Here is a 13,662-nt window from a genome sequence, read left to right on the forward strand (position 1 = left end):
GGATAAAGGCTGTACCTCTCTGTGCCTTCATGGTGGTCATTTTTACCATACTTCACCACACTGGTCAGCTTGGGTTTGCTAAAGGGAGGAGGCAGAGGAACAAACGAAATGTAACTTGCCACTGATGTTACCGTAGGCGCATTCAGGAATCGAACTCAGGCTTGCCCGGTTCATAGCGCAGTGTGCTAAGCACTGTACCACTCTTACATTCTCAAATGTATAAATTATGTATGCATAGCCCGATACATAGAGTAAACATACGTACAGTATTACATTACAGTGTACTGCGTAATCATATCGGTCAATTTGTATTCGCATCGTTCTTATAGTGCAAAGGCTATCACGTAATGTGCTGTGTTTCACAGACATAGTCTGCAATAATTTCAAATAAGGAGACAATGTTGCTATGTGGAATCTAAATTTGCTTAACTTGAGGCAAATTTTTTTGCCATTTGGCAAAATTCGGATCATAACCCCGGCACACCCTGGCGAATGTTTTTCAACTGACGCCAGGGGCTCTTTCACGAGCACTGTGAAGCAGACGGCACGTCGTATTTTTAAATCCTTTATATTAAGTTCGCTTGCTTGCGTGCTTGCGTGCTTGCGTGCTTGCTTAGGACCATGCAAATCTTTCGGTCGTTTTTTAACCCACTTCCCGTGATCCAATCGAGCTGACATTTTCCACACATACTCGTTGTGCCAGACAATTATTGTTCGTGAAAAAAAATTCCCAAAATTTTACACTTTTAAGGCAAAATTTTTTTATTTTACATATATTCAAATAGAACTCATTCATGGCTTTGGCTGAACGTCAGAGTGTAAGAGCCCAGAGCGTAACCCCTCCACAGGCCGTGGTGGAGTAGCGCAGTTGGTAGTGCCCTAGCTTCGCATGCCAAAGGTCGCGGGATCGATCCCCGCGTCCTCCACAGGCGAATATATTTTTAAATCCTTTATATTAAGTTCGCTTGCTTGCTTAGGACCGTGCAAATCTTTCGCTCGTTTTTTAACCCACATTCCCGTGATCCAATCGAGCTGACATTTTTCACACAGACTCGTTGTGTGTGACAATTAATTTTCGTGAAAAAAAATCCAAAATTTTACACTGTTTAGGGAAAACAAATGAAATATTTAATTACCAATTGCTTAATGGTGGCAGACAATCATCTGACCCATAGGTGGCAGCCATCTCAAGCCAGAGGACGAGAGGACTCTAGCCGCCACGCATATAAAGGATTTATAGTGAAAAACTTTGTTTTTACGGGTTTACTTGTTATTCACAGACATAGTCTGCAATAATTTCAAATAAGGAGACAATGTTGCTATGTGGAATCCAAATTTGCCTAACTTGAGGCAATATTTTTTGCCATTTGGCAAAATTCGGATCATAACCCTGGCACACCCTGGCGAATGTTTTTCAACTGACGCCAGGGGCTCTTTCACGAGCACTGTGAAGCAGACGGCACGTCGTATTTTTACAGTTTATTTCCACCCACGGTATTAACCACGGCGGCTGCTGAATTCGAACCACAGAGCTCTGCAACGAGCAGCGAACGCACCATCGCTGCCACATCACAGCCCCATGGGTAGTGGTAAACGGATATATATTGCACAGTTACTGTTCAAATAGCTCATGTTGTAGAGAATTGGGTTGGAAGTCAATTGTGCTTCTGGGTATGGATACACAGCTTCGTGGCATTGAAATGTGGAGTTTCAACCGAGGAGTGATGACCACCAGTGGAGTTGAACGTTGCCCATTACGTACTCATTAGAGCGCGTTGACGCTTTTACTTTGATATTGCGAAAAGTGCAATGTCTTGTTAAGGAAGTCAATATCATTCCAACAACCCTGATTGTACTGCCAGGGTTGTATAAGGGCAGCGCAGATGTATGTGTGCATACTAAGCAGTGTGTTTGTTCAATACTTCTGTTTTATGTTGTTACCCTCTCTTAGATATGTCGCATTAATGTGCACACTAACACAATATTGGTTCAATTTATTGACTGCGTAAGTAGTGTTAAATGCTCCGTATAAAAGTAAATTAATAATAAAATAAAATGATGATGACTCATACAGAATATCATTCATTATTGTAGCATTCTGTTCGAAGAAAACATTTGTCAATGGAACAAATGAATACATGCATTGAAGACCATGAACGTCCATATTGAATATAAATGCTTGTGAGTGTGTATATACATTATAGTAAGCATGCCATGAAAGGCCAGCTCTGAATTAAGAAGCCCTGCTAAATGTTCTAGAAATAATGGCAGGCGCATAAATGACCACAATCCTTAGCCCCATTTTATTCAGACGGCAGCTATTAGGCTGTAGGTTGTTTTTTTCCGTTCCAATGTATTTACAGCCAAGGGCGTAAAAAGGTTTCGCTCTGGCTCAGTGAGCACTAACCACTTTTTTTTTTGCGAAATTGCCAAACATTTTGTCTGAAATTTCGGTCTACCAGCTCAGCGAAAAAAAAACATTTCAGCCCTTCCGTTTACAACTGGCCAGCTCGGGTTCAGTCGACTTAAAACATATTTTTGTAAAAACATAAAATGAGTTGAAATTCATAAAATATTAATATGCTGACTTTGGTGATGCTCGATTTTATTGGAGCACAAGTGTTTTTTTTTAATTATAATGCAATGCACACTTTGAGTAAAACGTTGTTTTTTAGATGTTGCCATTGGCAATCCAGAGGTCGCCGGTACAATCACCCGGCGCGGCGGTTGAAACAATGGGGAAGTTCATTCAATCTCCTCGCCTCTGTCCACCCAGCAGTGTAAACCACAGTTAGGCAATCGCCAGGTCACGTGTGGTGCAGTCAATTGTGGGTACTTAAATGTTTTCTTCCAAGATGTACTACCCACCGTGTATGCCCTCCAGAGAGTCTCGGCTACCTTGCCACAAGCAGTGGTGTGAAAAGATACATTTCACGGCCGCATTTTTTTTTACTTTTACATGTAAAATTGCATTGAGTATAATGTATACATTCAATTGAACTAATAGAGAAGAGACGAGTAATAAATAATGGTGTTCCTTTACTCCTGTAACATGCTCAGGTAGATCATTTCCCAATGTCCCAGATTAATGTATATACTAACATTTGTTCTTCAACATATAAATAAGCGCATGCAATCGTATAGCGTATTAACAGTGCTAGCCAAGTCCAGCCTGAAAATTGTCTGTTACAAACACTGAACACTGCCTATGGTTTATTATATAACATCTTATACAAATGTCCTCTGTTACGTCTGCTCTTGGAGAAAGCCTAGGCCTGAAACATTAGCCCATTATGAAGGTTAACCTCATAAAGCAACATTTTGTAATGACGAGGGGGGTTGTTTTGTTGACCATACTTCACCTTGCTAGTCACTGCAGGTTGGCGAAGTGACGGGGTGAAGGGGGGTGGTTAGCCATGGCCAGGAATCTAACTCTGATTGCCTGGCTGAAAGTACGGTGTGTGAATCAGTGCACCACAACTCAAACCCCAAGAGATATAAACGAAGTAAATTTTGATGGGGTAAAATTTTCCCACTTAAGAACTCATTAACAACACACGCCTTTCAAAGCATTGAGTCTAGACATTCCACAGGGCTGGTGTGGATGCGTATGCGTGTGTACTTGCGTGTGTGCTCGTGTGCATGCGTGTGGGTGCGCAGTGGGCGCCACATACATGCTTGTGGTATACGAAAACCACATGTGTAGTTTGACGATACTTACAATATCACCCTGCTGTGCCCAATGCCAGCATGCTGACTTGAACCTGCCTATCTCTTGAATAAAAAATAAATTAAATATATGATGGACAACATATCAAGCAATGGCTATTTTTTTCATCGCCGAGAGATGAGGAAGAAGTGCCATTGCCAGGAGGATGCATGTATGTATGTACGTTGAACCTCTTTTGCACTCTCGTGGTCAACCGTTATCATTGGAGGTGCAGGAGAAGGACAACGAACTAAACACAAAAAGCAATTCTGAAGAAATGAGTTTACAATCTACGTTAAGAAGTGCATAGCTCCAGTGGTTACCTAATATGGGAAGGAAGAGCGTTCCAGACGACCGCAGAAGCGCATATGAAAGTGCGCGACGCAGTGACCGTCTTTGTTCGATGGCGAGCCAAAAGCTGCTGCGAGGGTCACCGGAGGTCACGTGATGGTTTATGCTCTCACCTATTATTATTTATTTAGTTTCCTTTGAGGGCAGTGCTATTGACGTTTGTTTTGTGTACGTCTGCACAAATGCAATTGCAGTATCACAAAACATACATCTCTTTTCAGCTTAATTAAACTCCTAGTTATTTGGATAAGTGACGTCTCAAAATAGAGAGGCCAGAGAGGTAGAGTGCATAAAAAGTTTGACACTGCACTTTGCACCGTGCGTCCGACATGTATGTGCTACGAAGAAGGTCCGTTATCAAAACGTGACCTATCATACACTTTTCCTTTCATTGCAATGTTTTTGATGAATGTCGTACGTTTTTTGTATATTTTCCCTGTGCATCACTGCCACCGCAATGTCACAAAAATAGAATTGTGATGCGGCTATGTCACTTTTTGCTGCATTTGTGTTTGCGAATATTACACTCTCTTATTTTGATTAATCAAGAATTTTCATTAGAGAGAGTGGTTATTGTAAGACATTGCGTTGCGTTGCGTTACCATTAACGTGATTTTCTTCTTGTTTGTTTCTTCAGCAAGGTTTTCCCGCATGGTCTTCCCGAAGAATATACCTTCATAGCAGTGTTTAAAGTTCAAAAGAGCTCCCAGGAAGATAACTGGATTCTGTGGCAAGTGGTTGATAAATTTGGCATATCACAGGTACGTTGCCTACAAGTATGAATCACTCGCACAACACAAAGCACATATTATACTGCTATCGACCATTATTGTGTCATTACATTTCAGCACAATAATACGTAATAACTGAGAATTGACATATTCACCATCTTCACGCCGAATGAGTTGTTAATTATTTGTGGTCATCACTTGATTCATGAATGCATTTTTGGTCTTGTTTGTAGTGTCTCGTTGGTACTGCCTACCTGCAGTAACCTGGTAGTCCAGTCAAACCAAACTGCAAAATAGAGGACACACAGATCCATAATTACCACTCCTAAAACTGAATAAAACAAACAGATTGTCTCCTTTATTGCAAGCATACAAGCTGAGGAAACAATCATAATGAATTTAGAAAATAATAACATATGTGGATATTCTTTGGGTCATTCGGTAAAGTCACGTAAAGACTTTACCGAAAGACCCAAAGAATATGAATTCCGGCAGTCACTAAAGATTGTAGTCAAGATTTAACAAATATGGAATTCACACTGCTGGGACGGGTTAAACCCAACAGGGTCTGTGACCCTTTAGAATCAGCCCTTCAGTTTAAATAACCCTCCACATTGCAGTTGCAAGGAGCCCTGTCCTGTTCATCTTTCTACCTCTCCCCTCCCTGCTGCCTCTCAAAGGGGAGTTGATGATAAGAAGTGCCATTGTGGTGAGATGTTAACTACCTCGCCGGGTTTTCAGGAGGTCGTGGCTTTGATCCTGACACTGACGCCTGTATTTTTGGAGTTTGCAGAAAGTTGTGGGTTTAATCCTGACCCTGATACCTGCTGTATATTTGGAGTTTGTATGTTCTCCCTGTGACCGCGTGGATTTTACTCGGGTTTTTCTCTCCACATTTAGAATCAACTTGCATCTAGAGTATTTGGCTACTATAAATTACCACGTGATATGCCACTTCTGAAAAAGAGCTATAGAGCTCAGTGAGCCTTACCTGGTAAAATAAAAAATAGTTTTCTCGTTTTTTTCGTCATTTCCCTTTATGTGTTCATTGTAAGCTCCATTGGCAGTTTTTTATATTCCTCCAGCATGATCAGGGCTCACCTGGCTGCAGGCATCTTTGGCACAAAGGAAACCCAGAGACCCGTCAGCCTTGGTGGTTAATGTTAGATAAATTACGGGGAAATTGGGTAATATGTTATGCCTATAGTCATATATAACATTAATAGCCAATAGCATTAAGGGGCTCTTTTTCACTTTGAAGCAAATTGAATTCTAAATTCATATTAAAAAAAGATTTACTGTGGTGGAGCATTCTATGTAAAAACATAAATAAATAAACTTCCATTCTATATCTCCATGTAAAAATACGTTCGTCATCCTGTCGCCCTTCTGGACTTAACATTTGCAATGTATCTGTTAATGTTATAGTGTATCTGTTTGTAGTGTAGTCAAGGTGGAACACTAGTCAGCTGATCAATAGCGTACATTACACAGAGGTTTTTATATTTTAGATACATTAATTAATGTTTGACTTCCGCACATCTTATTAGCACGGTGGGCTACGTACAGTGCGAAAGACGTTCAACATACATATATAAAAATGTGCTAAAGAATTTAGATGTTTGATATCCAGGGGGGGGACTAGATGTCTTGTGACCCCCATTTAATTCTCTAAAATGCATACCTGTCAACCCCTTATCGGTGCCTACCATATTACAGACCAATTCAGACCGTATTGGTCACCCCATGCCCTTATACATCTCACACGAGTGGGCTGAAGTAGTAAACTAATTGGCGCGTTGTTTACATGAACAAACCTTGACTGGCTGTGTCAGGTGGTGGAGGGTTACGAAACATTTATACTTACGCGATCTAACCCAAGAACCTTTATTATGAATAATATCGGTCGCGAAAGCCGACATGCAAAAGAAAAACAATGTTAGGGGTCAATTATTTGGCGGGTCACAAGACATCTGGACCAGCCTGTACAATACTTACCTGTTCTATAGGCAAGCCCAGCCATGCCCAGACAACTCACCAACCTTGTGAATGAAAATCCCTGCAATAAGCTGTTGGCCCTCCATCTTCTCACTCTTCAATCAAAATAATGCACTCATTAATTACAATACACAGATTATCTGGCTTGAACACAACAAATGCATTCCCCCATTTATGAGTGATGAGCCAAAAAAGCTATTTAAAACTATAATGATGCGTTGTGGAAAATGTTGGACTTCAAGCTTACTGTTTTAGCTCATTCTCTATTATGTACTGTTTGTGAATTATTTATCATTATGCAGTCATAGAGCCACTGGTAATACTTTCCCTTCCTCAACAGCGAACCCTCAGACAGGCTTGAGAATATATCACGAAGCAAACGTCAGAGTGCTTTCCCATGCTCAACTGGGCACTGGGCAGAACACATTGTCTTCAGTTGTCTCGAAACAGTTGCGTAAAGCTACACAACCACTGGTGACTTCCCAAAACAATTTGAGTTACGTTTTATTGACCCTAAATTAGAACTCATGACTCAGTCATTGTGAATCAGGCCCTCTGACCAGAGCACCACCAGGATCTGTCAGGACCAAATCCCCAGCCACCAACAATAGACAGCACGTGTGAAGGTGTCATAGATAATAATCAATGTGCTTCTTAAATCGAGAAATGGTATAATTAGGGGAGAGGAGGAAATTCCAAAGTGGAGCAGTGTGAATAAAGAGACGAAAAGATAAACTTTTTGACCTGCAGTGTGGTGGGTGAATATGGTATTAATGAGATGAAACAAACAGCTTGGTGGTAGACTCAGTGCTGAACTTGCAATGAATCAATACGATTGTTGCTACTGTTTCCGCAAGGTGTCCTTACGACTTGATGGCGAGGCGAAGACTTTGGAATTCTCAGCACTGGGCCGCCAGCGTGACCGCGTCGGAGCCGTCTTCAAAGGTCCTTTGGTGGGCCAGCTCTTTGACCAACGCTGGCATCGTCTGGAGCTGCACGTGGAGCCAACTCGGACCTCGCTGCACGTGGACTGCCAACCCGGCGTCACCCGGGCCACGGAGCCGAAGGAGGACATTGCCATGGATGGCTTGACGCTGCTTGGGAGCTCTGTTAACAGCGATGCGTCAGCCGAAGTGAGTGCAGGGCTGCCATACTGCATGTGCTACTACTACCGATGGTAACAACACCGCCAACACCGATGCCACTGAGAACATCAACATCACCAATACCACTGAGAACATCAACAGCAACAAGACTGACATCAGTAACACTGACAATAACACCATCATCATCACACAATATTCACACACTTTTGTAGAGAGAGAATGAACCAGAGGCATGCAATGAGCCGCACCAACAATTGCCAAAGCTCTGTGGTACTATATGTATTAAGCTGTTATCGGACAATTCATAAATGTTTACACGTGGGAGGAAATCTGAGCACCCATAGAAAAGTCACGTGTGTGAAGGGGGAACACTCTTTCCCATACAGATGGAGCAGGTGGAGTGCACTATTTTAATGTACTACCTTCTCCTAGCAAGCCAGGGTATGACACCTCAATGCACATTGGATGCGAGTATCACGACTTTTTTTTGTGATCCACCAGCCCTCGCTGCTTCTGCAGCACTGGATTACAGGCGTGTGCCACGAGCAATGCGAATCCGTTATGCTCAGAGTGGCCCCCCGAACAAAATGTGTTTGTGACTTTGATGGGACCAAGTCAGATATTCCATTGTCACTGTCATCAACAGCAAATCAAAACTCAGCTGTTGATGGATTAATGATGCATGGTAAATTTGTGATTTCCGTTCATGTTTGAACGAGAATGGATTTTTGTGCTGTGATATTTGTGCACAGGTTGACATCCTTAAACTCGCCATATACTGCGACTCCAGGCACGCCGAACTGGAGAGCTGCTGCGACATCCCGGGATTTCAGGTACGCACGTGACAGCATGTCCCATTCGCAAATGCCTCCACAATGCTCGGGGAACTTGCCTGTTACAACCTGTCTTAATAATGGACTTCCAACACTAATGAAAAGCCATCCCCACCAAAAAATAAAAAGTCAACGGGTCAAAGTGTCTTTTTTCGCTGCAATTAGCAAATGGGGCAGCACTCATCTGAATTAGTCGCCCTTGGGCAAAGGTGGGAATGTGTCTTCGCACAGGGCAACCACTGTTAACTTTCCACAAAGTGACACTCACTGTATGGACCAGGGCTTAATTTATTACTCGATGCTTTCCGGAACACTGCCAAGCTGGCTTGGAGTAGGGATTATCAGGTTAAGGCCATACCACTATTTGCACGAGGTATGCCCAACCATAATATTGTAATCTTATATTATAGTGCCGTATGTTCCTGTAATCCTATGACCAGGTTTATACGATTGAATGTAGCATCATGAGGACAATGTAAAGGCGAGATAGATGTGCCATGTCAAAATAACTCCCAGTACAGCTCTGGTAGAAATTAAGCACCGGTATCGACCGTGGAGGAATGATGGGCTGAGTGGGCCCTCCCTGGGATTTAAACTCACAACCGTCCATTTGCGAGTCAAATACTCTCCCTCCAGTGCCACATTTGCCGCATAAACTGAACTAAAATAAATTGGCTACTTTATCATAACTTCCAAGCGTAGAATTAAATAAGTATTAATTAAATGATGGATGGAGGCTGGTGTCTATAAAATAACCAACATTGCCTGGAACAATGATCTGATCTGATGCTTTTTTTATTGGCAGCGCTGGCATGGGTTTGGGCAGTAATGCATTTCAAATGAGTTGGCTCATCTCTTTTGTGCATCTCAGAAGAACATTTTAAATAAAAGTGGAATACAATATTGACCACAAGATTTGTGGCCTTAGACCACCAGGAATCATTGATGGAATATTAATATAATCGTGTTGCTAGCTGACCTAACTTTAATGCGTTCTGTAGGTGTAATACTGCCGAGTACGCATACAAAGACAAATATCCCGCATATAGCCTTAACATACCGTTACATGTACACACCCACACACACAGCAAATACTAATTAACTAAACATGCCGCTTCAGCAAAGTATATCAATGCAGTACACATGTTGTGATGTACGTTATCCAGAGGTCAATATTGACCTTGACCTTCTTGGTTTAAAGAATGATTATCATATCCTTTCAGAAAATACAATATTTGTATTATTTGCACATTACATACATACATACGTACCCACATACAGCCATGATTACACATTGGGTATGGAAGTCCTCTACTGATCAAGGAGGTTTTCCTGTTACATGAACATATATGAGGCAATTATTTCCACATGTTTGATCAGCGAATGTATGAACGTATAAACGCCCGTGATAGCGGTTATAATTTGTATAAAGCAGAAGCAGGGTATTTCTCGGTGCCTACTTTACACAGCAATGACATTAATGCTTCCTCCCCGTCTCTATTCTGCAAGTGTTACTCCGCACAGCAAGATTCGAACTCTGCTTACCTAATGGATCAAGCCGAGGGAGGCTCTAAGTTTGACCTGCAACGGAAGGACACTAATTGTAGCTGTCCGCAAGGACATCACAGCTACCGGGTGAGTCATTGACTTGTCACCTGTCTTCCTCAGGCAATGCACATGCTACATTTCTGGTCTTCAAGAATAACGGCCTCCCATTCTATTGCCAGCTGCCCATTTATGGAAATATGTGGAGGTTAAGTTGCTACACGAGACGCTTCCACCTGTTTATTGGTTGTGACATAAAATAGCGATGCTGTCCACTTATTTGCTTTTTTGTTATCCACACGAGGCATTGCTAATTTATTTAATTTTTCCTCAAATGACATCCAGGATAAATTGTGCCTATGACTCGTAAGTTATGATCATTTTTTTTTTACATTTCATTGCAACCACTGTTCATCGAATAAGCCACCATCAAATGCATATTGCCTTTATCACCAACAATTGACAGGAATTTTGCTATAATGTTTCTGTGACCAAAAATGTACCTAGATTTTTTTTTCCATTCAAATTTGTGTGCGTTTGGATGCCGTGAGTGAGATGATAATCAGCAAAGGTTAGGCATAATGACATCTGCAAGAGAGCCAACCTCAGCTCAGTGACATACCAACTTTGTAAAGGACAACTGGATGAGATTTGCAGTGCTCATTGAAAGAAGGCCATTCAGCAACGTTATTTTATTAAATATAGATGTTTTCCCCTTTGCATTACCCATGGTGAACGAATCATACGAGTAAGCTACACAGCCAACAATGCAGTAGGTTTTGACATGCGGCCCCAAAAAGTGCCATTTGGCCCCTGTGGGATATTGTTGTCAATAAAACTTCAATACTTGACTTAAAATATGGAAAGGACTTGCACGTAATGAGCGACTTCCAATTTTTGTACGCATTTTTTTTTGTTTAACCAGGCATCAGTAATAACTTGGCATACGCTATCCCGTCACTGTGTATTCAACCCCTCTTATACATCTCAGTTACCAAGGCTTGGACCGAGAATGATAGAGGTGTTGACCATTTACCTGATGTGTGTCTTAACCCATTGATTAAGCCCCCTCTTCAGACCGAACATGCTGTAGGATAGGAATGACTACACAGCAAAGCCATTTGGGGGTTGGGGCCGTCCATAAATGACGTCACACACCTGGGGGGGGGGGTCAGACATTTGTGACGATGTGTGATGGGGGGGGGGGGGTTGAGAAATGTGACGTCACATCAAAATGTGCAACTTTAAATAAATATAGACAACACGTTCTACTTAATTAAATACATTTTTGTTATCAATGTTTTCTCCTACAACATCAGTGCCACATTAAATACGCACTACAATGACAATAGTTTAAAGCGATTTGAAGCATGTTTTTTTTTGGGGGGGGGGGGCAGAGCTTTGTGACGTTATATTTGAGGGGGGGTCTGACTTTTTGTGACGTCGTGTGACGAAGGGGGGGGGGGTCAAAATTCGTCCAAAATCGCGTGACGTCATTTATGGACGGCCCCTTTCCCTGTAATAGCTTTTGTGTGGGTGACCCTTTTCGCCACATTGCAGCGAGGTGTAGAGCACCAACATTCGGTGTTAAAATACCACGTGAGAATTTATAGGAGACTAGTTTCTTGAGCTGAGCGCTAAAGTGATTTTCCTGCTTGGAAGTGTTTGGAATGCCATGCACAGCTTAAGCTATAAATGTTGGACGGTTCTTGGCTATCACCATATACAAGCCCATTGGCTTTGCAGTGTTAACTTGTCTGAGGTTGTTCGATTTGCTTGGGCAGTTGCCAAAGAGGTCTTCGATTGGATCCCAGGGCTTCCCAAGGGTGGATCATACCTGTTTTAGGGCAGGAGTGTTGGTTGGCTAAGGCTGCCCCGAGCAGTTTGGCAGCTGGTATTCCTCGGACTCGCTAGTGTATGTGCACACGAAACATTCATATACAAAGATCCCCTGTCTCGCCTTTGACAGACTGTTAAGCCAAGTCCAATTAGGGAGCACCGATTAACCCGTTTCGAGACGTCTGCAAGTTGAAGGTTTGGGTCCCATTCACTGCCGAATCTCGGAAAGCAGCTCAGCGTTAATTTTATTCAGAGAGGCATAGCGCCATTGTTTTAAAATACATTGTAATCACCGCGGAGAACTGTAGCAACTCGACCGCACTCTATGATACCTGGCGCCAAACTGTACCACCCATTTAAGGCTGAGTCTGAGTTCGCTGATGTTGGCAATGTGGAGGAATCAATGTGCTAACCAACGCACTTTTTAACACAAGACAACAATCCCAGTATAGCCTTTAAAAGACTGTTGGGCCAAGCACTGTCATTTGTGAAGGCCCACACACGCACAAAAGCGGGTGGGTGGCCAGTACCACGTCCAGTGCTGATGTTTACTACAAAGTGTGCCAGGTACCAATTTTAATACTCGGTTGACCTAGGGGAGGCCCAGGACCGGGCCAGATATAAACGTCACCAGTGTTGGTCATGAGCGGGAATCGAACACGGGTCGCATGGATCATAGCGCAGAGTGCTAACTACTGCACTACTGCTCCAAAAAAAAATATCCCCCGTATAACCTGAACAGACTGTTGGGGCAAGTGTTGGTAGCGAGCAACTATGAAGGCCGGCACAGCACACGGAGGGGATGGGTGGCCAGCACCACGCCAGACCGCCTATGTCTCCCTAGTGGCGATGTTTGCACACCACACCAGGAACTCATTTGAGGCTGAGTCGGCTTCGGGGAGGTCCAGGACCGGCCCAGATAAAATCGTCACTGGGTATTGGCTGTGAGCAGGAATCGAATTCGGGTCGCCGGGTTCGTAGCGCAGCGCGCTAACCACTACACCACCGCTCCCCCCACACACACGCGCCTGACACCAGCATCCCAATCAAAATCAATACAAAGTGGAAGAACATCACTCTTTTTTATGTCCACATACACAAATGTAATGTTGCTATTTAACATAAGCTGCAGGTAGGGAAAACCAAAAAAAATATCAAAGGAATAATGGAACCGTAAGCTCACTCAGTGTCAAAAGTGTTCGGGTCTTTGCTCCCACCGACGCCAGCATGCATTATTTTAAAATCATCCAATGACTGAAAAGCAGAGATCCTCAATGCGGCTGGACGATTGATTGCCTGCCACTCCCGGGCAATGCCGTCACGGTGTGCCCCATTAGCCTGAGCACCAAAGCTTCCCTCTTCCCCCTCTACGCAGGCCCACATCTTCTCCCCCACTACCCACATCCACTCACCCCAACCACCCACATCCACTCGCCCACTCCTTCTCTCCTCCTTCACCCGTCATCCCCAGCACACTCGAAGCCGCATTTACGCCCGCACAAACACACGCGCGCACAAACACACGCGCGCACAAACACACGCGCGCACAC

At 43.1% G+C, this 13,662-nt stretch overlaps 1 protein-coding gene across 5 annotated transcripts in view; it reads left to right on the plus strand.

The window, feature by feature from the left end:
• LOC133349228 (collagen alpha-1(I) chain-like) overlaps window positions 1-13,662 on the plus strand; it is a 177,583-nt gene that overhangs the window by 29,794 nt on the left and 134,127 nt on the right. For all 5 annotated transcript variants that reach the window (XM_061562546.1, XM_061562548.1, XM_061562549.1 and 2 more), the window contains exons 6-9: window positions 4,698-4,821; window positions 7,647-7,922; window positions 8,648-8,728; window positions 10,238-10,363. In XM_061562546.1, coding sequence (XP_061418530.1) covers window positions 4,698-4,821; window positions 7,647-7,922; window positions 8,648-8,728; window positions 10,238-10,363 — 607 coding nt within the window. The remainder of the gene's footprint in view (window positions 1-4,697; window positions 4,822-7,646; window positions 7,923-8,647; window positions 8,729-10,237; window positions 10,364-13,662) is intronic.

This window comes from Lethenteron reissneri, chromosome 29, assembly GCF_015708825.2.
Source record: "Lethenteron reissneri isolate LAM-NWPU_2019-01 chromosome 29, ASM1570882v1, whole genome shotgun sequence".
Taxonomy (NCBI): domain Eukaryota; kingdom Metazoa; phylum Chordata; class Hyperoartia; order Petromyzontiformes; family Petromyzontidae; genus Lethenteron; species Lethenteron reissneri.